This window comes from Camelus bactrianus, chromosome 10 (genome assembly GCF_048773025.1).
Source record: "Camelus bactrianus isolate YW-2024 breed Bactrian camel chromosome 10, ASM4877302v1, whole genome shotgun sequence".
Classification (NCBI taxonomy): Eukaryota; Metazoa; Chordata; class Mammalia; order Artiodactyla; family Camelidae; genus Camelus; species Camelus bactrianus.
Window position 1 is genome coordinate 6,180,567 of NC_133548.1, and position 27,046 is coordinate 6,207,612.

At 51.1% G+C, this 27,046-nt stretch overlaps 2 protein-coding genes across 7 annotated transcripts; one reads left to right on the top strand and one right to left on the bottom strand.

Moving 5' to 3' along the window:
- Window positions 1–1,089: 1,089 nt before the first annotated feature.
- Window positions 1,090–13,872, bottom strand: SF3B2 (splicing factor 3b subunit 2). Of its 5 annotated transcripts, none has more exons than XM_045517857.2 (22): window positions 13,694–13,872; window positions 13,502–13,551; window positions 13,129–13,206; window positions 12,111–12,359; window positions 11,855–11,905; window positions 10,782–10,899; window positions 10,374–10,471; window positions 9,931–10,027; window positions 9,669–9,760; window positions 9,066–9,281; window positions 8,777–8,914; window positions 8,507–8,587; window positions 8,090–8,317; window positions 7,121–7,270; window positions 6,367–6,456; window positions 6,147–6,254; window positions 5,126–5,233; window positions 4,695–4,837; window positions 4,502–4,603; window positions 1,927–2,026; window positions 1,643–1,828; window positions 1,090–1,336 (listed from the first exon to the last, which is right to left on the bottom strand). In XM_045517857.2, the coding sequence occupies exons 1-22, from the start codon at window positions 13,824–13,826 to the stop codon at window positions 1,265–1,267; spliced, it is 2,688 nt and encodes an 895-aa protein (XP_045373813.2). In that variant the 5' UTR covers window positions 13,827–13,872; the 3' UTR covers window positions 1,090–1,264. The 5 variants fall into 5 exon arrangements, with proteins under 5 accessions (XP_045373813.2, XP_045373812.2, XP_010954949.2 ...); XM_045517856.2 differs by having other exon boundaries at window positions 10,374–10,474; window positions 11,855–11,902; window positions 13,694–13,871; XM_010956647.3 differs by having other exon boundaries at window positions 10,374–10,474; window positions 13,694–13,871.
- GAL3ST3 (galactose-3-O-sulfotransferase 3) lies at window positions 13,220–24,736 on the top strand. 2 transcript variants are annotated; one of them, XM_074371699.1, is made up of 3 exons: window positions 13,220–13,578; window positions 20,307–20,543; window positions 22,998–24,736. In XM_074371699.1, the coding sequence occupies exons 2-3, from the start codon at window positions 20,419–20,421 to the stop codon at window positions 24,166–24,168; spliced, it is 1,296 nt and encodes a 431-aa protein (XP_074227800.1). In that variant the 5' UTR covers window positions 13,220–13,578; window positions 20,307–20,418; the 3' UTR covers window positions 24,169–24,736. The 2 variants fall into 2 exon arrangements, with proteins under 2 accessions (XP_074227800.1, XP_010954948.3); XM_010956646.3 differs by lacking the exon at window positions 13,220–13,578 and adding an exon at window positions 16,305–16,842.
- Window positions 24,737–27,046: the final 2,310 nt, after the last annotated feature.

Genomic DNA, 27,046 nt, shown 5'->3' on the forward strand with positions numbered 1-27,046 from the left:
CCTCGGCTCCCTTGGGTCTGTGGACCTGATGCTGAACCCGCTGGTCGCCCAAGCCGGCTTTCTTATCGCCCACCTGACCCCCGCCCTGAGGCTCCGGGTTTCTTCACGACCAGCAAAAGGAGAGGTGGAGACCTAGCGGCTTGCCGGGCGCCTATGGGCCGGGCAGTTTCCACCCCAGCTTGCCCCCAGTGTGGGCAGGGGGATCAGGGACCTTGAGTCCAGAAGGCCCCTGGCCCTTCTGGAGCCAACCACTTCTTTTCTGTGCCTAATGCCCACCTCCCCCGAAGAATCATTAGTTCCAAGCCCCCATCTATGCCCTTAATTTCTTCTACCTGTTTTTCTTCATCACTTACTAAATCCTGTTCCTCCCAAGGCCTTGCTCAACTGCCTCATCCTCCCTGGAGTCACCCACAGTCCCCCCTCCAGAAACCATCTCAAAGCCTCCTGCAAGTCAGCACTTCGGTTGGTGCACTTACATCAGCACCAGTGGTGCAACAGCAGGATGTGACTTCTCTTCTCAGCACCTGGCAAATACTGTTGGACACCCTGTTGGTTCAACCTAGTCTAGCCTGTTAGAAAGACTTCTCAGCACAAGGGGACTAGAACCTGGAGAAAGCAAGCCTTCCCCACCCTCTACCCCAACCCCCAAACCTGGGAACTAGTTGATGAAACCACCCAGGGGCTCACGGGGACACAGGGCAATCTAGATTCTGAGCTGTGTTCTCTCGCAGGTAAGGACTTGGGCTCTTTTGGCCACAAGATCTATTAGGAAGGCCTGACCTGGCCTACTTCCCAAGCCCACTGTACTTCCTCAGCCCAGCTGGGGCTAAGCTGGCTATTTTTAGTCCCCAAGGACACAGCAGTAAGGTCAAACCAGACCTAGAGGTCCTTCCCCCAGAGCCTTTCAACAAAAGGAGGCAGTGGTAAAGCGCAGTCTCAGCGTGGCTTCAGCTTCATGACCAGTCTCAGCTGCAACATCTGATCCAGTGTGTGCCCCCAGTCACTGAGCAACTGGAGGTGGCAGAAAATGGCTGTTTTAGTTCTTTTTGCAGGAGGGCACTAAAAGAAGATGAAGGAGGATCAGGAGTGTTACATATTCATCTCTTTCCTTGGGAAACAGCTTTATTTACAAAACAGGTCTAAAATAAGAACATGAAATGACAAGCCCTTGGGAACAGTGGGAGAGCTGGCTCTTGGGGACCCATGTGGAAGCCCTGGCATCCAGGCAAAGGGCCTAAAAGAGGGCCAAGTGTGTGAGGGGGACCTAAAATTTGAACTCCTTATATTTCTTGCTGCCCCCACGGCTGTCCTGGGGCTGAGCTTTCCGTTTCTTCTGCTGTAGGAGAGAAAGAGAAACAGGTTACAACAGGTTAAAACGACTGGCTAATCCCCAAAATGTGGTGGGGGGGCACCCTGACACATATCTTTGGAAAAGTACTGAACCTGAAATTCTCAGACTTGGATGAGCTCCTTCCCCTCTCTATGCCTCAGTTTCATCATCTTTAAAGAGGGCAGCCCACCAAGGATTTCTAAGGTTTCCAGCACCAAGAAGTGCAGGGCAGCAGGCACTGAGTCCTCCCTCAGTCTCACCACTAGAGGGCACCACTCCACTGAAAAAGGAGGTTCCTATGTGAGCCCCTACCTTCTGCTTGGCAGCGTGTTCAGCCACCATGTCACTGAAGTCTTCTTTCTCCACTTGTGCCTGTTGCTCCCGCACGTGCTCCTCATACTTCTGGGTCATGGCCATGGGATCCAGCTCCAACTCTTCAGGTGCCAGGGCCACTTCCACACCTTGCAGCTCGGGGGCTGGGCCCTTCCGGCTCATAACCTGGAGAAGGAATCAGCCTTGTCATCTCCAAAGACTCAGAAGCCCTAGCTTCTGCCCCCTTTCCTAGCCCCTAAAAGCAATGTCCTCCACGTGCTCACCGTGGACATGTCATAGATGTGGGTTGATCCCATCATGGCCCCCGCAACAGTGGCCGTTCTCTTCTCTGGCAACACAGTGAACAGCTGAGGCGTCTCACTTCTGCAAAGGACAAGGAGGTCAGGCCCCAAGAGGAAGGCACAAAAGGGTCTCCAAAAGGGTAAGCAAAGGAGCAAGGGCAGCACCCCTACCCAGCATCCTGGAGAGAGCCCAAGACCCCTGGGGGCAAATTATGCCCGAGCTGCCTCTACAGAACATGGAGACCCAGGAGAGGAAACAGTGCCGTCTAATTCAAGAATTCTACTCAAAATACAAGAGCAAATCGAGTATCAACCCAGACCACGGCTTCATCCTCACCTCTCCCCCTGGAAGACATGAAAATCTATTCTCACAAAGCAGCCAGATGCAATGCCTTAAAACAGAATTCAGATCCTGTCACTCCCTTGCTCAAAACCCTCTGAGGCTTCTGATCATTGTTTGAATAAACCCAAATTCCTTGCCATGACCTGAAGCATTCATAATCTGGTCTCTTACTTAATCCCTGCTCACTATATTCTAGCCACAGTACCCTTCTTTTTCTTCCTTGAACATGCAAAACATAGGACTTCTGCTTCTGGACAAGGAGTAACAGGGACAAGATTTACCCTCCCATCTGATACAATCAAAATCGGGCAAAATATATGAAACAGTGATTTTCAAGTTACTGGACATAAGACAACAAAAGACAGTGATTCCTGAGAGACAGGAAGCCAATGAGGTGCTTCCTTCAATGGCCCAGCCTCCTACTGCATTGAGGGTTTCCAGGCTAGGGGAATAAGGAAGGGGAGCTCCAGTAGAGCCCAGAGGACGCCAGGAGTGGAAGGGATGAAGCTGAAGTGCAGGGAGACTACGGCGACCACAGGACAGGGTACTGGGAAGAGAAAGCAGCACAGAGACTTGAGAACTCAGAAGACCTACAGAGAACCCCCTCTAGCACTCAGCTGAGTACTGCATGGGAAGAAACCACCAAAGCCAGGGAAAGAACCGCCTGGAAGGATTAGTGGTAACATACATGCCTGCTGCTCACTCAGGGCTGGGAATAGTGCCTAGTCCCACTAGCCAGACTGAAAAACCTCCTGATTCATAGGATACTGGGTAGAGTAGAGGGTCTTGTGTCTCAGTGGTGGAGGACTGAGCACTACTTCAGTCCTGCATAATGTACCTGAAAAGCAAGACCTTGTAAAAATCAAACTGTTTCCAAGCACCTTAACTGTAACCATGAACAAAGCTAAAGATTTATAGGACTACGAGAGTTTCCCCGGACCCAGTAAGATACATTTCACAAAGTTTGGCATCTAATCAAATGCAAAGAAGCAGGAAAATACAATCCTTGATGAGGAAAACAACCAATCCATTTAAATCAACTCAGAACTGGCACAGATGTTAGCATTAGCAGGCAAGTACATTAAAATGTTATAATTGGATTCTGTATGTTCAAAAGTCAAATAAGAGACAAAAGGCAATATAAAGAGACCCAAATCACACTGCTAGAGATGAAAACTACACTGGGTGGGATTAATGTCAGACTAGAAATAGCAGAAAAAATATTAGCCAACTTAAAGACATGGGAAAAGAAAATTTCTAAAATGAAATACAAATGAGAAATTTTTTAAATGAACAGAGCATTACTGAGCAGTAGACACCTTCAAGAAATCTAATAGATGCATAATTGAAGTTCCCAAAGGAGAGGTGAAAAAGAAGGGAATAGAAAAACATTTGGAGAAATAATGTCCAGAATATTTCCAAAATTAATAAAAAACTATAAACCCACATTCAAGATACTTAGCAAAGAAAAATTTAAAAAAAGTTTTCAAAAAAATTATTCTAACACACTGCAGTACACTGCACATCATAAACTGTTCAGAACAGTAATAAAAAGAAAATCCAGAGAAAAATGACGCAAATGCACAGAGGAACAGAGGAAGGATGATGAGATTTCCCATCAGAAACCATGCAAGAAAGACAACACTGGAGCAACATGTTTAAAGTATTGAAAGAAAAATACACTGTCAACCAGAATCCTGTCTTTCAAAAAGGAAGGCCACTACATGGTCATTATTTTTGTTTAATTAGCCAATTATCTTTCAGAGAGATTTAAATAATAAGAAACGTGTATTAACAAACATAATTACCATTTCCAGTGTCCTTTCATTTGTACTTACAGATCCTTCTGCCCCAGATCATTCTGTGGCTGGCTTTTTCCTGACATTTGGCTCTCAGCTCAAATACCTCCTCCTCCGTGGACCTTCCCAAAGGCCCCCACCACCCACATCTCTCTACATCCCATCACCCAGGTTCCTTTGCTATTCATCCTATCCACATCAGAAATTATCTTGTTCTCTGATGATTTGTTACCTCGCCTGTCTTTTTCACTGTCGACACCCCAGCACCTAGAGCAGTGTCTGGCACAGAAGCAGTGCTCAATAATTGTTAAAAGAGGAGGGATGGGGTGGGAGGGAGGAAAAAAAGTCAGCCAGTCAACCTAGGGGCTGACAGAAGAGAAAATCCTCCCTTCTCCACCCTCCTCAGCTCCCTCACCCATCCATCGCCTCCTCAATCTTCTTCTTCCTCAGCTCAATGAGTTCAGGGGTCTCCATTCCAGCTGGCACTGAAGAGAAGCCTCCGGGAGTGATGAGGCCACTGTGAAGAGAGGAACATGCTCTGGTGTAAAGACAAGGCCTCCAAAGATGGACAGACCACTTCAGAGAGGCAGACTCCCTGCTTCCCCCACCTGTCTGCAGGGGTAATGAATCCTGTCTCGTCTGGCTTGTCTTCATCACTTTCCTCCTCTTCCTCCTCTTCTGAAGACTCTTCATCAGATGGCTCTAGCTCCCCCCAAGGGGTCCTATCAATCTCTTCTTCCTCAGTCTTGGTCTAAAAGAGATCACTCATTCATTCAACAAACGTTTATTACTATATACCTATCATGTGTCAAACAGTTGTAAACTGAAGGGACATGAGAGTAAACCAACAGACAATAATCCCTACCCACAGAGAGCTCCTCCTATTCTAGTGGAGCTTGCATTACATCTCAGACAAATGTATGCCATTGTCTCAGACTGAAACTTCAGAACACATCTCTCTGATAATGAAGCTATAAACCAACTATCTCTGAATTTCATGACCTTACGTATGACCAAGCTTGCCTGCCACGGCCCATACCTGAAATTCAGCAGCATTGGTTCCAAACACATCCCCATAGAGGGGTTTCCCGGTCTCATCTACTGGCGGTTTGCCCCAGCCACCAGCATGGTACCCAAAGGAGCAGCTCTGAAAGGCAGGAAATGCAAGTCAGTTCCACTCCTATGCTCCAAAAGAGACATTGAAGCCCTAGAGAAAAGTCATGCTTCAAAGTATAAAACTAACACTTGAGAACTCTGGAAATTATGATTTCAGAGAATTAAACGTTATAAAACATTATTAAAAAAAATAGTAAGCAACAAAAATCTGGAAGTAATAAGATGGGGAGACGGGACGCAGAAAGCATACTAATAATTTCTGTCTTCATGGTGGAGCCCAGGCTGTCTGAAACTGAAATATCTGTAAAAGACATGATGCCAAATTTTACTGACTTTTCCTAACTTTGGCAAGCTTTTAAAATCAATTTCTCTTAAGGGGCAAAAATTCTTATCTGAAGTTTAATACTTACTTCATTCTTACTTTAATGACTTTGTCATCTCTGAATGTTTTTTTGTTTAATGCTTTTTATTTAGAAATAAGTTTAATGCTATTCCTGAGATAAAATTACTTCTATCTGTCCATCTGTGTATGTTATCAGAAAGATTTCTGAAAACATATTCACCAGGCTTTTGATAATTTTTTTTAAATTTGTTTTGGGGGGGATTAGGTTTGTTTGTTTGTTTGTTTATTTGAGGAAGTGCTGGGGATTGAACCCAGGACCTCATGCATGCTAAGCATGCGCTCGACCACTTGAGATAGACCTTCCCCCAAATTTGGTTATTTCTGAGTGGTGAAATGTGAGTGATGTGTTTTCATCTTTGTACTTGTCAATTTTCAATGACCATTTAACAATAAGCATCTCAGGGTTTTTTTTTTAAGCAAAAACCATTACTCCTTAAAAAAAAAAAAAAAGGACACATAGTAAAGTGAGAAAAGGAAAAAGAAAATTATTCTCTAGCTAGAAGTAGAGCCAGCTAAGAATGAAAGAAAGGACAGGGCTTACCTCGGGGATAGGTGAGTTGAGCCCCGGGATTTTCAGGTTGGGGTACGACGGAGGTGGTCCATATCGCTGCATGGCAATCAGCCACGGCGGGGGGACTTTGTGGGCATTCTGCAGGAGAAAGAGTACAGGATGCCGTCTGTCCAACCCTATCCCTTTGTCTCCTTCCTGCCCCCATTCCCACCCTCTTCTCTGCTTCCCCAGTCAGATAACTGGCACTTACTGGTCCTACTGGCATCCCCAAGGAAATCCTCAACTCATCAGACAGATCTCCCGGCTTCTTCTCCTTCAGTCGTGTCTCAAACTCCTTCCCCTGAGGAAAAAGCAGAGCATGCTGGATTGCAGACACCAGACACACACTGGAGGTCAATTGCAAAAGGACATGAGAACAAAGATGGGAAGCCCCAACCCACATCAGACACAAAATCCTCCTGGGCTGCCTAGTTCCCACTCCGATTCTCATTGCTTCGTGCATGGGACAGAGTAGGGAAAGGAATAAAGGCCAGGAAGAAGGGGGAAAGGCAAGACTCCCAGTGCAGTCACTATGAGAAATGGCCAAATTTAAGGACAGGCTTTCTCATTTATTAAATAAGGGCATTCAAGAGATGATCTCCAAGGTCCTTCCATCTCAAAAATTCTGTCATATCATGGTGATTAATATTTCAAGGATCAGGAAAAAAAAAAAACCTTTCTCCTACCCCCAATACTAAATGTTTCCTAAAAGCATCTGCCCTTGGCCCCTCTGTTCCTAAAGCATGCACCATAAACAACTGTCACCTCAAGGACATGAGCTACATCTCTCCTTCAGAATACCTCCTCATTTCATATTCCATCCCATCCAAGGGAAGTCAATGGACAGCTCTAAGGCCGAGGGGAGGGGCCCTTGTACCACCCTCCAGCTTCCAAAGCCCTTCTGACCAGAGTTACACAGCCATGACCAGAGGCCCAGCTTGCATCTCCGGCCCCCACTCACAGACCTCGTAGTACAGGTCCCCGTGGATGGTCAGCTTTGGCTTGGTCTGCCACTTGAAGAAGGCGTCATGCAGTTTCTGATAATCAATGTCAATCTTCCCCATCTTGGGTCGAACCTTCTCTCGCATTTTTGACTTCATAGTTTTCTGTTCTTCCTGTGGAGAGTGACAGAAGATGCACCATAAAAAGTATTCACCAAGTTCAACTCTTAATAGACCTAGCTCCCTGCTACAAAAAAGACAGAGGGAAACCTCATGTACCTCATTCTGAAAGTCACCAAAATCCTTCCTGCTCAAACCCCTCAAAATTACATAATCCATGTTGAACAAAAAAGATATATCACATGAAATCACCCTCAGCCATGTATGTCAAATATTTTTTAAACCATCAGATCAAGAGACTGATCTCAGTTGCCTCTGCAGAAAACTGGGTGACTAGAGTTTACCCAGGAGGCAGTTTTCACCATGTACTTTGGTACCTCCTGAATTTTTACACAACATGCACCTGTTAATCAGAGTATTTAATTAAAAATTTTAAATTTAAGAAGTTACACGACCATCATAAATTTCTAGCCACAAGTGCATCAGGTTCACATAGGAGGCAGAGAGCTACAGACCCAGCCAAAAGCAACCTGCAGAGAAAGGAGTCACCATATGCAGATCAAAGAGAGCTGGCAAAGTGCAGGCAGAGGGGACGAGGAGACAAGGGGAAAACAGCCACCCAGAACCAGAAATCTCAGCAGGGGCAGGAGAGCGAGCTCTGAACATGGAGGTGAGGTCTGCCTCTCATGTGATGTCCTTCCCCTTCTGCCCTTTCCGCCACATGTATATGCAGTGCTGCCTTCTAAACTGAAGAAGGAATAATCAGAGTTAACATGCAGGTGGGTTGTGGGAACCAGATGCAACTTTGAAGCAGGTTGCTGTTGAGGACATGCATCTCCCAGGGCAGATCTGAACCCCAGTCGGGCCCCTCACCTTCTCCTGCAGGGCCTCCCGCATCTCCTGGATGCCTGTGCGTTTGATGAAGTCTGGCAGCTCAAAGGGGGGCTTCTCAATGCCTCGTTTGCCCTGCAGGTACTTGCGCTTAAAACACCAGTGGCGCGGCACAGGCACAGAATTCCGAGTGGCCTTGAGGTGCACCAAGAGCTTGGGGTCCTGCGCAGTCACATCATGCATCTCCACGACGTCAGGCCGAGCCACAAGCTGGAAAACACAGCAGCATCCTTCTAGGAAGCCTGAACTTCTTAGACCTAAAGCTTGCTTGCTTTTTCTTCCTCAAAGGGTTCAGAGCCGTCCTCCCCACCCCCCAGCAAACCCGCTGTGGGATTCCAGGAGCGCATCATGTGCTCTCCAGCCAGGCTCCAGGGCCTGCTGGGGCATCTCTGCTCTCACCTGCTTGAGTTCAGCCACAGTGAAGCGGTTCATTCGGCGCAGCTTCTTCTTGGACAGCTTGGGGGCTTCTGGCTTCTTTTCCTAGAATGGAAGAATCATCTCTTTGGAGCAGGATTCTTAGGTGTGAATCAGACCACTCAGCTTACCCCACAACTTAATCCACCAAAGGGATTCTCCACTGCAAGAGTTCACCACGGTCCCTCGTTGGGTTCATCTCAGCCCCTTGTCCCAAAAGGCCTTGTCTCCCCTACAGGAGGGCGTGGGCTTCACCTGATCCTCATCACTGCTATTATCGTCACTGTCCTTGTGCTCCTCCTCAAAGCCCTTCTTCTTGGGGACTGCAGAGTTCTCCAGTTTGTCAAGTTTCTCTGGCTCCTTCTCTTTCTCCTTCTTCACGTCATCAGTGAGCTGAGAAGGCAGACAGTGTGGAAATCCCAGCCCCAGGCCCCTCCCCAGTTCCTGGACCCGGCACTGAAAAGGTGCTCTCCTTACCCGTCTTGGCCCATCCCTGCCTGTCCCTGCTTAGCTCTGCCCCATCAGAGTGTGCTGCTCCTTGTACCTTGAAAGCCTCAAAAATCCTCTTGAAGAAGATGAAGTTGGGCTCATAAATTTCAGGCTCTTCGGTCACGTACTCAATTTCAACATCGGCCGCCGGGGAGTCAGAGCCACGGGAATGGGCTGACTCTTTCTCTCGGTCCCCCGAGCTCTCAGATGAGGCCCCCCGCACCCGCTGGGGCTTTTTCTTCTTCTTGCGGTTCCGACGCTTCCGGTTTTTCTGCCAAAACAAGGCCAACCAACTGGGTCAGAGAATCCAAGCACCACATCTGCCTCCCAACCCCTAATCTCCTCACCCAATTTCCCCAAGTGACTGAGAAAACAGGCCTTCACACTACAAAGCTCTGCCCCTCTCAAGCTGTGTGCCTCTGAGTAAATTACTGCAACTCCCAGAACCTCAGTGATTTCAGCTCTAAAATGTAGCCATGAATCATACTCAGAACTTCAAGGCTTTATGCCAATTGAATAAAAAATATCTGTAAGATGCTTTGGACAAGGAACTGACACAAAACAGCAGCTACTATTTGCTGAACACTTGGAATAGGAGTTATTGCAGTGCCCAGACCCCATCTCCAACACTCCCTCCAGACCCAGCTCTATCCCATACCTCTTTCTTGGACACAGACACCGTGTCCTCCTCAGTCTCCGACGCTGACTGGCCCAGGGATGAGCGAGTGTCTGTTTCCATTTCTTCTTCCTCTGTAAGAGAGGAAGGTGGCCCTCAGTCTCTTCACAGTAACTCCTCTTTACCAAGGGCCAAATAAATTCTCTCTCAGCTCCTCCTTAGCAAAGGGAGGAGGAATGCAGACCCGGCCTCGGCCTCAGCAGGTGCTGTCCCTGAGGCCCTCAAAACATGATGACACACTCACCCTGTTGAGAGTTCATCTCTTCCTGGCGGCTCTCCTTTAGCTGCAGGATCTTTTCCAAAGCCTGGGGGATCTTGGGGCCCACAGAGGGGTCATCCATCTGTCAGAGACAACCCAGGCAGAGGGGGTAATTACAGGGTCCTTTTCCCTCTGACTTCTACCTCTTGCATTAGAGAGGCTACTGGCCAGGTGTTGTGAACAGCAGGTGGTGGGCACCACCAACTGGAGTCAGTCACCCCTCAGCATCCCTCAGAGTGAACCCCAGAAACATCTCCCAGACCTTACTTCCTGCCCTACCCAAGTATGTTTTACGTAAATATGGCTCCCCTGAACCAACTCCACCCTCAGAAGTTCTCCTATCTTCTCTCGAATCCTTCTCTAAAAATCCAGAAACAGTCCCTTCTAAAATATACTCTCCTATCTTAGGAAGAAATCACCAATCTCACCTCTCTGTTCTCATCTCCAGGAGGTGGGGGGGGACCACGAGGCCGAGGAACAGGGGCCCCCATAGGCAAAACAGTGGGAGTGGGACCCACTGGAGCAGCTACTAAGAGGAGAAAAAAAATCTAATGTCAGAAGAGACAACTCATTTTAAAAATTACCTTCCTTGCTTAAAAATCAGAGTAATGGTTACCCTTGGGAGAGGGGGTGGCTAGAAGGGAGCCTGGAAGGCTTCTGGGGTGCTGGTAGTTTTGGTTCTTAGTCCAGGTGCTAGTTGTATGGGTGTATTCAGTTTGTGAAAATTCACTGAACTGTATGCTTATAATATGTGCACTTCTTTTCTGTGACACATACTTAAATTTTAAAAATTTAATTATCTTCCTTGCCCTTCCCTTTCATTTCCAGGGTCTTACCTCGAGGACCTAGAGGAGTGCGAACACCAATTTGGCCCATGTCTTGTGGGGGCCGAGGGACTGGGGTGCCCATCTTGGCAATCTCCTGCTGCCGCTCCTGCTCCAGTAACACAGCTGCCTACGAGGGAAGAAGGGGTGGAGACACTGCTCTGGAAATCCAGAGGGCAGGCAACCCCTGGCAAGTGCATCCTTTCAGCCAGGTAATAGGCCCAAGGAGAACAATCAGGTACCACTCGAGTTCTGACATCCTCACCACCCCCACACTTCCAGGCTACTGATCCGAATGAAGGAGCCCGCTCATCACAAATAACACCAAGATAAACCCCGGGAAATTTCTTGTTCCCAACAGAGAGCTTAATATTTAGTAAACACTACCTTCTATTTTTTAACAAGGTTTTTCTTCCCTAAGAGGTTATTTCCAAAGAACAGTGAGTTCTTTTCTCACATTTACCCCTCTGGGCAAAGATAGTACTGAGTAAATATTTCCATATTTGCTGTTAATACTTATTTTTTAATACTCCTGAGTAACCTACTGGTTACTCTGCAACTGATACGACGCATCTGTGAGATTAAGTCTTAGGCATTACTCTCTAACTTATAGCCATCACATTTACATTAAACCTGATATAAATGACTAAATTAGCCCAGAGTCCTCTCCAAGGTACCTAAAATAACATCACGTAAGAGGAGTAGGGATCAGCAAACTTTTTCTGTAAAAGGCCAGTCAGTAAATATTTTAAGCTTTACAGTCTTGTCTGTACAACCGGCTGTCTGTACAGACTCTGTTGTATATTCTTCATTTTGGTTTTTTTTTTTTTTAAAACAATCCTTCAAAAATATAAAAATCACTCTTACCTCACAGGCCACACTATACCAGGCTGTAGTCCATAGTTTACCAACCCCTGGGCTACATGAAAGATGGAATTATTTGAAAGCTACTGAAACTTTGATGAGGATGAGGTAACCTCCATGGAAAACTTGGTTGGTATTTCTTTTTTGAGACACTAATCACTAGAAGTGACAGACAATGGACTAGACTATAGGATCAAAGGTTAGGATGAGGGAGGCATTACCCGCTTCTGCTGCTCCAAAAGCTCGTGTTCCTTCAGTGAATGATCTCCCTGCTTAACAAAGAAAACAAGCTAATACCGGCACCAATACCCCACAGGCCAGTCAGCCACAACCCTGCTTCCTGGCATTCTCTTCCAGTCTAGAGCCTAAGTTCTAGACTTCCCAGAAGCCCTGGCCCCAGGATCCGGCTCTCTCTGAGGCTCCACTCCCTTTTCAGGACCCTAATGAGACCCAGGTTCGGGCTGCTACCTGCCCTACCTGCTTGGCACGCTCCTCTTGCTGCATCAGCAATGCTGCCTGCTGCTGCGCCAGCTTCAGCCTCTCTTCCTCTGACAGCGCCACAGGCTCGCCCACCCGCAGTGGAGGAGGGGGCCCCAGGTTTGGTGGGCGGGGTCCAACTGCCATAGGAAAGCCAAGGCCAAGGCCTGGTGGGGGTGGTGGGGGTGGAGGAGGAGGTTGCAGAGGGGGGAGTCCCATGGGTGGTGGTGGCATGGGAATCCCAGAGAGCTGTGGAAAAATGTGACTATTAACGAGGAAGCATTTATTTACTTCAGACATTTACTGGGGACCTACTATGAGCCAGGTACTGAGATTCAAAGTCAAATGACACATAGTTCTTGCATTCAAGAAACGAATACTCTACAGCAACGTCAAGTAGAGCGGATGTTAACTTTGAGGCATCAGCTAATGTAAGCTATCAATTCCCTCCCCGCAAAAATGTCATGAACACAGATTTTGCATACAATTTCAGGAGATTCAGGGACACCTCTAAAGGCTATCTGAGAATTCCTCATCCCACACACAGAAGTCACAGGACCCCAGGTCAGAACCACTGCTCTAGAGAAAGAGTTAAATCCTGGATCAGAAAGGACATGAAAGGTGAGACAACTTAAATAAATAGGAGCCAGTGTGCCCCAGTGACTCACTAAATATAGAGGATATGAAATCACATCAGGGAGTAAGCCCTAATTTCTCACTGAGTAACATGGGAACTATACACTGGGAGGGGAAAGAAGAGGGTGATTACTTCGAGCTGGAGGAGAATTAAGTCAGGCTCCCTGATATCTAAGCTGAATCTTAACTGACAGGTAGAATTTGGAGGAGCAGACATTGAGGAATGAGGATCAGGACCAAGGGAGAATCAGACAGTTCCCAATTGCCATCACAGTACCTCCCTGCCCAGTCTGCTAGCTGAATCCCCCCTGTACACTCCGTGTGAAAAGAAGGGCTACTCTGAGCAGAAAGGAAACTTACCAAGTGGAGCAACCTCCCTTACCTGTGCTGACATGGGAGGGGGAGCAGCTTTGTCCCCATCTTCACCTCTTAGAACGGGCCGATTCAGGACGATGCCAGTCTGCAAAAGTGAAAAGATTCCAGGTCAGTCCAAGAGGAGCTGTTCCACTAAACAACGTTCGTTCTTGTTCATTCAACAAAATTTACCCAGTGTCTGTCTGCCAGAGCTCGAGCTGGGCTCTGGGGAGGATCAATACGTAGAGGCGCTTACAACACAAGTTAAGGCAAGAGGCAAAAAGAGCAAGACCGCACTTGCTGTGCCTAGGTACATAAAGAAAGAAGACCAAGTCGTGAGGGGTCATGAATGCCTCCTCCAAAAACTCGGCCTACCGTGACGTCCCGCCGCCAACACTTACCTGGCGGGTGTAGGTCTGCAGCCGCTCCACCAGCTCCTCGCGACTCCCTGCTGGGCAAAGCACAGGATCAAGCACAGGTAGGTCAGGCCGAGCTAGCCAGCGGGCCCAAGTCAGGCCCCCGCCCCCGGGGTAACCGGCTCCGCTTCCCCGTAGGCTTAGGCTTGCTGGCTCTTGACCTCCCGTGCTCCTCACCTTGGATTGGAGCTCCGATCTCTGCCAATTTAGCCTGAAGCTCCTGGGCAGCCCAGGCACCATAGTGTCCAGGAGGTGGCGGCGGTGGCAGCTGCAGCTCTCCTTTGGGAGGCTCGGGATGCTCGGCCGCCATCTTAGCTGCAGGAAGGCGCGCGACCAACCCGGAAGCTCAGGCCACTCTCCGGGCCCACCTCCCGCAACTTCCGGCAGCGCGGTACGCTACGTCCGCTCAAGGGTGGCTTGGCTGTTCCGATTGCTGCCCACCCCCGGCCGTTCCCCAATGGTCCCTAGGCGGCCTGGTCGCGCAGCCTTCTGGGAGTTGTAGTGCGCAGGTTACGGGCTCTGCGGGTCCAACGCCGGGAGGACAGTGGTCGGCCGCCGCACCGGGAACACCAGGGTCTGGAACCGGGGCGGGGCTGCGGGAAAAGGTGGTCCTGCCGGCAGCGTGTGACAGGCCCGGACACTTACGTTCGAGAGGACTCATTCCCCGGCAGCCGCGTGTTCTGGGCGCCAGCCGGGAGGTTGCAGCCGATGCCTGTGATAAAACAGTGTCTGATTGTCTACCCGCCCACCCCCGGCCGAGGCATGGATGAATGGGCTGAAAGGGGATCGGAGCCGGGAGCTGAGCGGGCCCTCCCGGGCTGAGCTCCAGCTGCCAACCTGGGGGAAGGGCCACACTAAAGCCCCTTTTTCCACCTTCCTGGCCGACTCAAATGTCATCTCCGCTAAGCCGTCTCCCTCCGCTTTTCCTTTCCTGCCCGAGCTCCCATAACACGTTCAAACCTCCACCATTTGTTTTGAAGTCTTTTCTTGCCCCTTTGTTCCACTTCCATCCCGACGACATAAGGAGGGACCTGGTGTTTTCACTGTCTTGTAGGACCTGGCGTTAAAGCGCTCAATAAATGATTACTGGGAGGAAAAAAAAAAAAAAGAAGGCAGATGGAACAGTCTTTCTGGAGACAGGATTTGCGTCTTTTTTAGCTTGAAAATAAACTCAGGACCTTTCCTCCCCTCGTCCCCACCAGCCTACTGGCGCGGCTGACCCTGCCTGGTGCTCCCCTACCTCCACTAGCAGCCTGGGCCCCTGAGGGAGGGATGGGCAAGTGTCCCTTGCTTGCCCACCTTCTACTTCTCCCTATCCTGATCCATCAATTCATTTTCTCTTCCCTCCTCTGCCACTAGCTCTGAGGTCCCTCTGCCATCCTAGCTGTGCCCTCTTGCTGACAGCCAGGCTCCCATCCTGTGTAAGTGTGTGTGTGTTGAGTGGGAAAGCCAGGAAACTCAAAGGAAATGGTATCATTTTCCCCACACACCCACACCTTTCAGACCTCTCTCTAGCTCTAGTTCACTGACCACCTCCAACAGAGGAGTAGCTGGGAGCAGGGAAAAAAGAAAAGGATGTCAGGTCCCCAGAAAGTACGGTTTAGAAGAGACAAAGAAAAGGACTGGGCCAGGAAGGTTGTTCATGTCCTAACCCTAGCTAGGCAATTCTCTTTGCTCCCACCCAAACCTTGACCCTTCTCCTTTACATCACTACCACTGTGCTGGTCTCCTTACACTCGCAGAGAAGAAGCCAAATCCAGAAAGGATGGATTAAAGAACAGCAGTACCTTCCCCTCCAGCTTGTCAACACACCCAAGCAGAAGCATTCCTAACCCAAAGGAAGTCTTTCTGCTCCCCGTAACTGGAGAGCTACTGTCAGGTCATCTGAGGCCATAGGCCCCAAGGCATGTATGTGCTGGGGAAGAGGCTGGGGGTCTCTGAAGCAGGATGAACTAAGGGCTGGTGGATGAGGACGCAATGTAGCCAGAGCCAGAAAGGGACAGCCCTGGGAGGCACACAGGATAGGACCCCCTCCCTACTTGTGCAGAGGGGAAAATTGAGGGGCAGAGAGAAACTGATGTGCCCAAGGAGTCAAACTGGAGCCACAAGCAGTTCTCTTGACTCTGAGAGTCCCCATTCCCTTCTCCCCCTTAACAAGACCTCTCATATAATACCTATCTGTGTGGGTCCAGAATAGAATCCTGTCCCTTCCAGCCCTAGCTTTGGATGGCTGCCCCAGCTCCATGGTCCTTGCCATACCAGACCAGGAGGGCAGAAGAAAGCAGTTCATGAGAACCACGTAACTAAATGTGGGGCATTTGCTATCTGGTATGATCTTGGGAGGTGCTGCTTGGCTCCCAGGTGGTTGGAGCTAATGACTAAAATTCAGGACTACCCTCACACACAGTTCACACAGCACCTTCACATAGATCATCTGTGCAGTCTCAGAACAGCTCCCCATTGTAGAACTGGAAGCAACCAGGCCCAGGGGGTTGCCTCTTCACTCTGGAACTTGAGTTCAACCAGGGTTGAACTTGGACTCTCTGATTCCCAGTACAAGGTACCTGGGCAGGGGGTCCCAGGGCCACTAAAGCTCTGGTCAAGAGTGAGTGTATCTGGAGTCCTGGTGAAGAGCAGGAATGGGTCAGCAGCAGGGGGCTGCCTCAGGGGTAGAAGGGAAGGGGTCCCCAGGGGTGTGAGGGTAGATGGGACCAGATCCCTGCCTAAGAGAGGTGTTTGCGTGGAGAGGTGGAAAGAGAAGGGGGTGGGGGGAAGCATGTGGGTACTTGCACATGGATCTGTGTCTCTAACTCCCCCAGGACCCACCCGCCCAAGGGTGACCAGTGGGGCCCAGGATGCCCAGCAGTGCAGAAGAATCCAGATACTTTCCAGGCCTCAGTTTCCCCTTGTGTGTAGATTAAGGGCAAGGAGCTGGCCACCTTGGTGTCCAGACGCTGCAAGGCTGCCCAGAGAAGATGCCCGCATGCGAAGACGCCACTTAGAGTGTGTTCACGGGCAGCCTTCAAGTCAGGGCTGCCCCCTCCCCTTCCCACTCCTCTTCCCTTCCCCCTCCCCTGCTTGCTGGCCCCCGCCCCCCGCCCCGCCTCCGCCTCCGGTGTGCGATGGGGGGCGGGCGGCGACCAGAGCCAAGAGCAGCGGAGCCGCGCCGACGCTGCCACCTGATCCCATCCAGGCACGGAGGCGAGCGACCAGCACTCGGTTCACAGGGTCCCCAGCGCTCTCCAACCCGTGGCGGATTTCGGGGCAAGGGTTGGGAAATAGCGGTGACCACCCTCAACCAGGGTGGGAAGCAGAGCCCGCTTGGCGTGAGTACTGCGGTGCCAGCCTGGAGGGGCTGGAGGGGCGGGGGTGGACGGGACAAGGATAGGGGGTGACGGCTGGGCGGGAGAGTGTCTTGGGGGCTCAGTGCCTGAAGAGCATGAGGAGGGGGGCTCCCTGCCCCCAGGGAGCGGGAGAGGACTAGGTGAGAGAGTGCATCTGGCCTATCCTCTATGGTAACCAGATCCCAGTGACTGGATCCCTGGGGGAGGTTGGGATGAAATTGAGGGAATGGGGGCTGGGAGAGTGGGGAGTAGCGATGGAGAGAGGAGGATGAAGGGAATTCAGAGGCAGGGATGACGTGGGTGTGGATGAAAGGGAGAGAGGACGGGGCAGAGGGGGAACCTAGCAGAGGCTGGGGGGAAGAAAGGAAGGAAAGAGGGAGGTGGAAAGATATTTGATCTCCTGAACCACTAATTTGCAATCTGCTTAGCCCTTGGCCCCTTCCTCATTAGTGCACTGGGCAGTTTCCCTACTCACTGGCCTGTGCCATCCTCAAGTAAGGACAGAGTCTCCAGGTCACCCAACGGTCAGATCCGGGTGGTCCAGGCCAGGGCACCCTGCTCCTCTAAATGCACCAGTATCAGCCTAGCACTTACGGGGAAGAAGAAAAGGGCTCATATGGGAGGAGGTGGGCACCGAGGCCAGTTTTCAAAGCTTTGGCTAGCTAAACCATTTCTTCTTCGTTCCCTGGAGAAAGGAAAGCAATTTGCAAAACCTGGCAGCAGCCTGAGGTAGACTGTTCTGACTAAAATTAGCACTGATTTTCTGATGAGACTGGGCACCTTGAATTGTCTGGGATGGCTGAGGGAAACTCTCCATGGAGAAGACACGGGGGAGGCCAGGGAGTAGTTTGAAATGTGAGGGGCAGGAGCCAGGGTCGCTACTCTAAAGCCTAGCCCCAGCAGACTCCCACCCACGTGACACCAACCTGGAGATTATGGAGGGAAACCCAGCCCCAGGCGACCCCCTTCCCAGGTGCCAGGGCCCTGATTCCATCTCCAGAATAGGCACCGTGGAGTGAACTTGCCAAGGGAGGGGAAGCCTGCTCCAGTGTCCAAGCAGCACCCTCTCTCGGGACCTGGAATGTTTAGCCTGGCCGCGCGCCCACCCAGAGGAGATAGGGTTACTGCTTTCAAATACCTGAAGGTCTGTCATGGAGAAAAATGGTCTGTGCGGTCCAGCGGGGCAGCACTAGCAGCCATGCAGAGTGGAAGGTGGAAGGGCTGAGGAGGGCACTGCCAGCATCAGGCTGGTCCTTACTGTCCCAGAAAAAAATGTTTGAACAGCCCAGACTGCTCAGCAATGGATCAGGCTGTATCTCAAGGTGGTAAGCATCCAGTCAGTGATGGTATCCAAGCAGAAACTGGTGCCCACCTTGGATGGCTGGTGTCCAGGGAATTCTTGCACTGACAATACCCTGTTGCCAGTGGGCCTCAGATGTGGGGCTGGCTGGCTGGCTCCCCAATGCTAAGCCACGGCAGGTAGTTGGAGTGGGGTGCCACCAAGCAGACCATCACGCTTCTCTGTTTGGCCTGGTTGAAGTATCTCCCAGGGAAAGTCCCACTGTAGCTCTCTCCAGGCTTAACCTCCTTGACGGAGCCAAAGTCCTCTGAAAAATAAGGTGGTCTCAGCGAGTTCAGCAAAGATGGGAATAGGCTAGTCCCCAACTTTGCCCCCTTGGGAAACTCCCGCCTAGTCACCAAGTCCTCTGGGCAGGATAAGTGACAAAGAGAAGGTGTGCATCCTCAGAGGGCCACGGACTCTTGACTTCCTCCCACCACTGCCCCACAGAGGCCCTCCCAACCCTCCTCTGCCCCAGCAATCCTTTAAGACAGGGAGGCCTTGGGCCTTCTCTGCTATGCCCTTGGTTGCCCTCTGTGGCCCGACCCTTCACGCCCCTTGGCTCCAGGAGGATTAAGTCTGTCTGCAGGCTGGTGGAGGAAACCAGGTGATGGGGCCTGGAGAGAAGGGAAAGGCATAACCAGGACATCCTTCCACCCAAACAGGTTTAAATATAATCCAGGATTAATTGGGGGGAGGGGGGCAAAAGGAGAAGGATTGGAAGCCAAGCCCAGGGGCCCAGGGGAAGGTCATGGTCAAAAGAGTTTTCACATTACCTCACCCCTCCTGGGACAGAGGTGTCCTAGTTCCACACACATGCACATGCCCATAAGGATTCAGGCTCTCCCTCCCCTTTGGAGAGGAGTGTATGTGAGGATGGAGCTGAACCCGAACCTGAAGACTGAGGCCCCTGAGACAGAGACCCCACCCTAACTGGGGGACAGGCATTGCTACTGAAGCTGACTTTCCACTGGAGCTGCCAAGGGCTGGGCTGCCCTTGAGCTAATACATTCATGTGGGGACAGGTGACTGGCCAGAAACCAGGCCCTTCTTCTGCCTCTCACTCCTGCTGCTCACCAGGGATGGAGCCCACCTGCTCCTGGAAATTCTCAATTCTCAGCAGGGAAACAAGCAGGAGCCCCTCTGTATTCCCCACCCCCTCCCAGGCTGCCACTCCCTGCCTAGCCAGACACCTCTCACTGCACAGTCAGCTAATGGGATGGCCAGGGTTTCAGGTGTCTAGGGATGCAATCCAGATAGGGTTCCAGGATTTCAAGTCCTTCCTTTCTTTCCCTCATGGATTTATTGGTCTTGGGCCCTGAGGGCTCAGAAGCATGCAGAATCGCCAGAGTGCAGGGCAGAGATGGGGAAATCAGTTCTCTGCAGAAGCAGCACACATGTCTGAGGCCATGGACTTTGGAGCCAGAAAGAGCTGGTCTGATCCCAGTTTCTGCTACTACCAGCTGTGTGACCATGGACAAGTGATATCATCTCTTAGAGCCTCAGTCTCCTTGCCTATATAATGGGAATATCGGTGTTAGGGTTGCAGTGAGGATTAGATGGGCTGAAGTAGGTAGTAGTGTAATATGGACAGTAAGCATGAAGTATTGATCTCATCCTCATGTCAGAGACTCCAGAAGGTGAAGGCCCGGTCAGTATTTCTGACGCCCAGTATCAGGGAGTCAAGACCAACCCGTGGCTGAAGCAATCAGGCAAGGAGTCCTGGAGGAGAGGAAACCCTGAACTGAGACTTCTGTGCTCTGAGCCGAGCCCTGGTGCTAAGGCACGTCGACTGGGGAGACAGATACAAATGGCACAAGACAAAGACGAATTATGGGCAGGCAGAGAAGCAGAGAGAGGGCTCAAGGGAGGGAGTGACTACAGGCTGAAGGGCTGGCCAGACCCCAGAGCCTGTAATTCCACCCAAGACTAAGTTATCTGGAACAGCGTGGAGATAGGGTCTTAGTAACAGGAGGTAGGAATCTGATCTTCCCTGGCCTCTCTGCTCACCCTACCCTTTGGAGCTCTCCTTTGCAGCAGTCCTGCTGGGGCTCAGAGCCCATCTCTCCTGCCCGCTGTAAACCTGTTTGCCTCCTTCTCCTGCCAGGCCTCACAGGAACACTGGCCCTGCTACCAGAGCCCCAGGAGCCCCCATGAGTGCCGGCGAAGGGAGTCCTGGATAGCAAGGCCCTGGCTGGTCCGGGGGTGGGTACCCCATCATGCCACCCATCCTCCAGCGCCTGCAGCAGGCCACCAAGATGTTGAGCCGCAGGAAAATCCTGCTGCTGGTGTTGGGATGCAGCACCTTAAGCCTCCTCATCCACCAGGGGGCGCAGCTCAGCTGGTAAGGGGGCGGGGCCTCGGTGAGGGGACGGGGCCAGGGAGTTGGGTCCCTCTGGAAGTCAGCTGCCTGGTTAGTGGATGGGAAGCCTGTTTCCTATTCCGTCCACCTGCCAGAAGAGTCCATCTTCTGGCTTTCTTCCTTCCCTCTATTCTGAAAGCACTTTCCATACATTCTCTTTAGATCTACACAACCGCCCTGGGCAGGAAATTCATTTGGAATTGGGCTAATCCAGCCCAAGTCCTTCCCCTGGCATCACCTTCTCAGTGCCTCCCTATTGGGAGGCAGAGATGTTGAATAATATCCTTCAAACTGAGAAGGAATTTTAAAATCGACAAATAAAGTGGGTAATTTACACACAGGCAGGAAGAATCCAGTGAATGGTTGATCCAGAGGCATTCAAAGCTGGGGGTGGGGTAAAGCTCAAGTGGTAGAAAGCATGCTTAGCATGCGTGAGGTCCTGGGTTCAATCCCCAGTACCTCCTCTAAAAATAAATAAATAAACCTAATTACCTCCTCCTCCCCCATATGTATATATCTGTGTATACACACACACACACACACTTATAAAAACAGAGGTGTTTGAAGCTGTGCTCTGGGCCACAAAAGGAGTACGCAGGATTTAAAAGGGCCACAGCTAAAAATAGAATCTGACTACTCTGGAGAAGCACATCTGCACAGATGGGAACCAAGGGTTTTTCCTCCCTCGGGCATCTCATGGCCATTAACCATCTACATCAACAAAAGGCACTCTCCCAGTTTTCACACTGGATGAAGGCAAGGGTAAAAACTGATAGGGAATTTATCTGGCTTGAGCACATTCCTTATGAGTAAAGCTAAAGCTCAGTCACGCAGGAAGGGGAAGTAGGTAGGGCTGTGGGCCTAAGATGGAGCTAACGGAATGGAATCAGTGTGGTTCAGTTACACACTCCTCAAAGGACTACAAACAAGTTCTCACTGCTGTTGTGCTGGGCCAGTCTCCTCACTTCTCTGAGCCTGTTTCCTCAGCTATAAAATAGGAACGATGGTATATGTGACCCAGCCAGACACCCTGATACAGGATACAGCGTGATGACTAATAGGAACCCTGACCCTGCTGCTGGCTCACTGTGTGAACCCAACAAATCCTTGCATCCCTCAGGGCTTCACCTTCCCCATCTGCTACATGCTCTGCCCATAAGAATGGCGTGAATGGACCCAGTCCCTCCTGCCAGATGATCTGCTGGTCTTCAGAGCATCCATGTAGAAAGTAGAACTCAAACCAGCCACACACAGGAAATCTCAGTGGTGTTCTCAAAACTGCTTAGAGTGGCCCTCATTACATGATGCTTAGGATGGCAGAAAAGAAACAGGAGAGTAAAGTCTGAAGGGAACTTACAGGTAATCCCAAACACCCTTGTTTCAGAAATGATGAAACAGAATTGAAATCTTCATGAAGGCTAGGATTATTATCTGTTTTTTTTTTATACTATCATATTTCTTGAACCTAGAGTGGAGCCTGGCACATAGTAGATGCTAAAAAAAAAAAAAATACTGGCTGAATGAATGAATGAGGCTCCTAAGGCCCTAATGGAATCATGTATCAAACAGGTTGCTTCAAAGCCCCTGCCACTCATCTACAAGGTGAGGAGTTGGTGGAAAGAGCAAAAATGAAAAAGAAGACAGAGAGCAAGACTTTTGGCGACTTTATCTGAGTTGCCAGACTGATGGAAGTCATTTTCTCCTTCTGCTCCTTTGTACATCTGTAAAGTGGAATTCTTCAAGGATCTCCAAGGGCCTTTGTCCTTGTATTACCTTTTATGTATAATTAAATCATCTCAAAACCTCGGCAGCTCAAAACATCAAACATTCATTATCTCATTTTGGTAGGTCAGGAATCCAGGTGTGGTTTAGCTGGGTACCTCTGGCTCAAGGTCTCTCATGGAGCTGCAATCAAGCTGGCTGCTGGGAATGCAGTCTCATCTGAAGTTTTGATTGGAAGGGCTCCCCTTACAAGCTCATTCATGTGGTTGTTGGGAGCCTTCAGCTCTTCCAGCAGGCTGACGGACTGAGGGCCCGTTTCCTTGGGGACTTGCCACCTGGGACCTCCTCACCCCCTGCATGAGTTATCCTAGAGAGAGAGAGAGAGAAAAATATCAAGATAGAAGCCATAGCCTTTTTATAATGTAATCTCACAAGTGACATCCCACCATTGCTGCCCTGTTCTATTCCTTAGAGGCATCAGTAAGTCCCATTCATATTGAAGAGGAGGAAGATACACAAGAGCCTGAATTCCAGAGGGCCAGCAGGGATCACTGGGGGTCATCTTAGACACTGCCCACCATTCCCCTCTACTATTCTGTGGGTAAAGCCCAGGATGGGCCGTACGTAGCCCATCCCCACCATCCTTGGGAAGAGGGAGGGTCAGGCTGCAACCTTCTCACACCCTCCTCCCTGCACACCCCCTGGACCCTGCAGGTACCCCAAGCTGTTCCCTCTGAGCTGCCCGCCTCTGCAGGACTCTCCGCCGCGTCCCAAACACATGACAGTGGCCTTCTTGAAGACGCACAAGACTGCGGGCACGACAGTGCAGAACATCCTGTTCCGCTTCGCCGAGCGCCACAACCTGACGGTGGCCCTGCCGCACCCGAGCTGCGAGCACCAGTTCTGCTACCCGCGCAACTTCTCGGCGCACTTCGTGCACCCAGCCACGCGGCCGCCGCACGTGCTGGCCAGCCACCTGCGCTTCGACCGCGCGGAGCTCCAGCGCCTCATGCCGCCCGGCACCGTCTACGTCACCATCCTGCGCGAGCCGGCCGCCATGTTCGAGTCGCTCTTCAGCTACTACAACCAGTACTGCCCCGCCTTCCGGCGCGTGCCCAACGCGTCGCTCGAGGCCTTCCTGCGCGCGCCCGAGGCCTACTACCGTGCAGGCGAGCACTTCGCCATGTTCGCGCACAACACGCTGGCCTACGACCTGGGCGGCGACAACGAGCGCAGCCCGCGCGATGACGCCGCCTACCTGGCGGGCCTCATCCGCCAGGTGGAGGAAGTCTTCTCTCTCGTCATGATCGCCGAGTACTTCGACGAGTCGCTCGTGCTGCTGCGGCGCCTGCTGGCCTGGGACCTGGACGATGTGCTCTACGCCAGGCTCAACTCGCGCGCCGCCAGCTCGCGCCTCGCCGCCATCCCCGCGGCGCTCGCGCGGGCAGCGCGCGCCTGGAACGCGCTCGACGCCGGCCTCTATGACCACTTCAACGCCACCTTCTGGCGCCGCGTGGCGCGCGCCGGCCGCGCCTGCGTGGAGCGCGAGGCGCGCGAGCTGCGCGAGGCCCGTGAGCGCCTGCTGCGGCGCTGCTTCGGCGACGAGCCGGTGCTGCGGCCCGCGGCGCAGATCCGCACCAAGCAGCTGCAGCCGTGGCAGCCCAGCCGGAAGGTGGACATCATGGGCTACGACCTGCCCAGCGGCCGCGCCGGCCCGGCCACTGAGGCCTGCCTCAAGCTGGCCATGCCCGAGGTGCAGTACTCGAGCTACCTGCTGCGCAAGCAGAAGCGCCGGGGCGGCGTGCGCGTCCGGCCGGAGCCAGTCCTGGACAATCCCCCGCCTCGGCCCATCCGGGCGCTGCCCCGCGGCCACCTGGGCCACTGAGCTCCGGATGGGAGTCTGGACCCTGCCCCACCCACCAGGATCTTGCCTAGGACTGCCTCCAGGTCCCACCTCATCAGGGCCCTTTCTTCCGAGGGACTGCAGCCCCACGCTGAGCCGTACTTAGGGGCACATCTCTCTGTCCAAGCCCACGTCCCTAGGGTAGGCTGACCCTCGCCTTCTGGGAGGATGCTCTTAGGCCCGATCGAGCCCCGGGCCATCCGCTCCACCTTCCTGACTAGTTGGTGGCTTTGATAAGAGGTCTGAGGCCCACCCAGAACTGCCCACCCTGCCTTTTTCTAGGGATCGAGGCCCCCACCTGTCTTTTCCAAGTGGATGAGCCCAGGCCACAGAGAGGAGCTGAGCCCTGGGAAGAGCTGCTCTGCCTTTCAGCCTCCCTGGCTCTTGCTCTTAACTCCCAGGGGTCAGAGATCCCCACACCATCTGTCTTCCAGGTTCCACCCTCCCTACAGACCTAAGCTGCTCCCAGACTCCCAGAACCAAGAGTTCTTGGATTGGGTTTTTTGTTTGGTTGGTTTTTCTTTTTTTTAATAAAATACTTTAAAATGTACAGGTTGTATGTTAATCATTAAAAGCCAGATTCCCCACGTTTGAGGATAACACAGGTGTCCAAGAATAGATGTGGTTGTCACCATGAGGATGGGGGCCTAGGCTCAATCAGACTCCTTCACTGCCCTGTGCAGAGGCTCACAACTCTCATCAACCCCTTGATTGACCATGTGCACCAGACTGGCCACCTCAGTTCCACTCATTTTCCTTTAATAAAATCTAATTCATTCCTTTTCATTCATTTCAGCACCATTAAGCATCATCTCTGTAATTTGGGGACACAGGTGAACAAGGCAGATAGGACCTTTATCCTCATGGGAAGACCCTGACAACACCTCTCTGGGCAGAGGAGAGGCTGGAAGTGATACAGGAAAAACGAATGTGGGGCGTGAGGAGGGCCGTGTCCCAGGTCTCCGTTGAGCCCCTGGGATGTGCCCCACCAGGTGTGGGTCCTTGGCTTCGCGCAGAAAAGAATTCAAGAACGAGCCACAATTGAGTAAAGATCAATTTATTTAGATAAATAGATACAGCATAGAGTGTAGGCTGTTTTGAAAGGCCAGGAGGTGTAGGGGTTGGGTGCTCAGGTTAAAGTACAAGTAGATACACACTCCATAGACAGAGTGCAGGCAGTCTCCGAAGATGAGGGAGCAAAAGTGGTGGCCACGAAATGTGGTTTTGCCAATTTTTATGGGTTGGGTAGCTTCATATGCTAACAAGTGGGAGGACAATTTTAGCTACCCTGGGGAAGGGGCTGGAATTCCCAGGAGGTTGGCCACTGCCCACTCTGACCTTTTATGGTTAGCCTTGGAGCTGTCATGGCGCCTATGGAAATACCATTTACCATGTTAATATTGCAATGAGCATATAATGAAGCTCAAGTTCTACTAGAAGTCAAATCTCCTGCCATCTTGAGCCTCAAAGCCTACTGGGAGTTGAATCTTCCACCATTTTGATGTTAATTGCTGTCTTTCCTTGAATGGCTGTGCCCTGCTCCTTTCCCTCCTGTCTCAGAAGGAGGATTATTTCAGGTAAGGAGGTGCTTAAGTAAGGATTTTACCTCCCTTTTGAATCACTGACTTCCCTGGCCATCCTTCCCCACAAGAAGACAACATTGACTCAGATGAGGACCATTCCCTGCTTCCAGTGTCCTTTAGCACAGCAAGACACCTAGCACTTTCAAATGACACTTCCCTTAAGACCAGCAGAGAATCAGGACTTTTTCTGTTACTTTCTTCAGAGCTGCATTGACATATCTGGACAAGAAATAAAAATAATAGCTAACATGGTGTACTATGTGCCAGTCACTGTAGAAGGGCTTTACATGTATTAACTTCTGAAATAGGTACCTTTTTATGGGGAGAGAACGGAAACTTCAAGAAGTGATGCTCAGAGTCACATAGCTAGGGTTTGAACCAGACAGATAGCTTCAGAGTCTGTGATTCTGAGTGCTGTCACACTGCCATTTGAATAAAGAAGTCCCCATGCCCCAGGCTAGGCTGACCCCCAAGACCTTGACCCAGAAAAATGTTAAGTGAAGAAACCAAGGCATTGCTATCAGCTCCTCCTTATTTTATCTTTCACAGAGACAGTCGTTGGCCTGGTTGGGCAATGGAGGTTGCAAGGGTTGGTTGGCAGGTTGTACAACCCTCCTTGAGCTTGAAAAGGGGCTGTTTTTCTAACACTCCACGTTTTACCAGTAGTGTTCTGGAAAGGGCAGAAGATACTAGAGACATGCAAAGGCATTATTAGATTTCTAGTGATAAGCGGCTTTAAAGAATTGTACTAGACTCAAAGTCTAGTACAAAGACAAGCAGAAAAGCATGCTCTGGCCCCCAGGCCTAAGAAGTGTCTGTTTGCCATTGTCCCTGTCCCTGCTCTTCCCAGCCTTAGTATCTAGTCATACCCTTGCCAGGAACATTCTTCACCTTGTTGTGGGTCCTGGAAAACTCAGATACGCCTTAAAGATTTGCCTCAGGCCAGTGGGCCCTCTTTTATAAACCTGGTCCCACTGCAGCAGAGAACACAACTCTAGATTCAGAAAAATCTGGATTCAGGGACTAAATGGAATCATCAGGCCCTGGGAGAGGGTTTCTCTGATGTTGGAGCAAGGGCAGACCTTAAGCAGGCACCGAATCAAATATTAGACTTCAGGGGCTGAGACTCCTTGGTCCAAACATCTCCAGCTTCAGCCACAACACAGAGGAACAGGCCCCAGCCCCTGGAACCCTAATGCCCTGCAAAGAGCCTCCTTCCATCAACACGCACACAGTGCCGCCCATTCTGCATGTTTCCTGAGCTTTGGCAGCAAGTG

Coding starts and splice junctions, on each gene's coding strand:
- GAL3ST3 (XM_074371699.1), top strand. CDS start 20,419: ATGCCACCCATCCTCCAGCGCCTGCAGCAGGCCACCAAGATGTTGAGC. Junction 20,544..22,997: donor CAGGGGGCGCAGCTCAGCTG/GTAAGGGGGCGG, acceptor TGGACCCTGCAG/GTACCCCAAGCTGTTCCCTC.
- SF3B2 (XM_010956647.3), bottom strand. CDS start 13,826: ATGGCGGCCGAGCATCCCGAGCCTCCCAAAGGAGAGCTGCAGCTGCCA. Junction 10,028..10,373: donor CTGGAGATGAGAACAGAGAG/GTGAGATTGGTG, acceptor TGTCTCTGACAG/ATGGATGACCCCTCTGTGGG. Junction 8,318..8,506: donor CTGTGGCTGAACTCAAGCAG/GTGAGAGCAGAG, acceptor TGTGTTTTCCAG/CTTGTGGCTCGGCCTGACGT.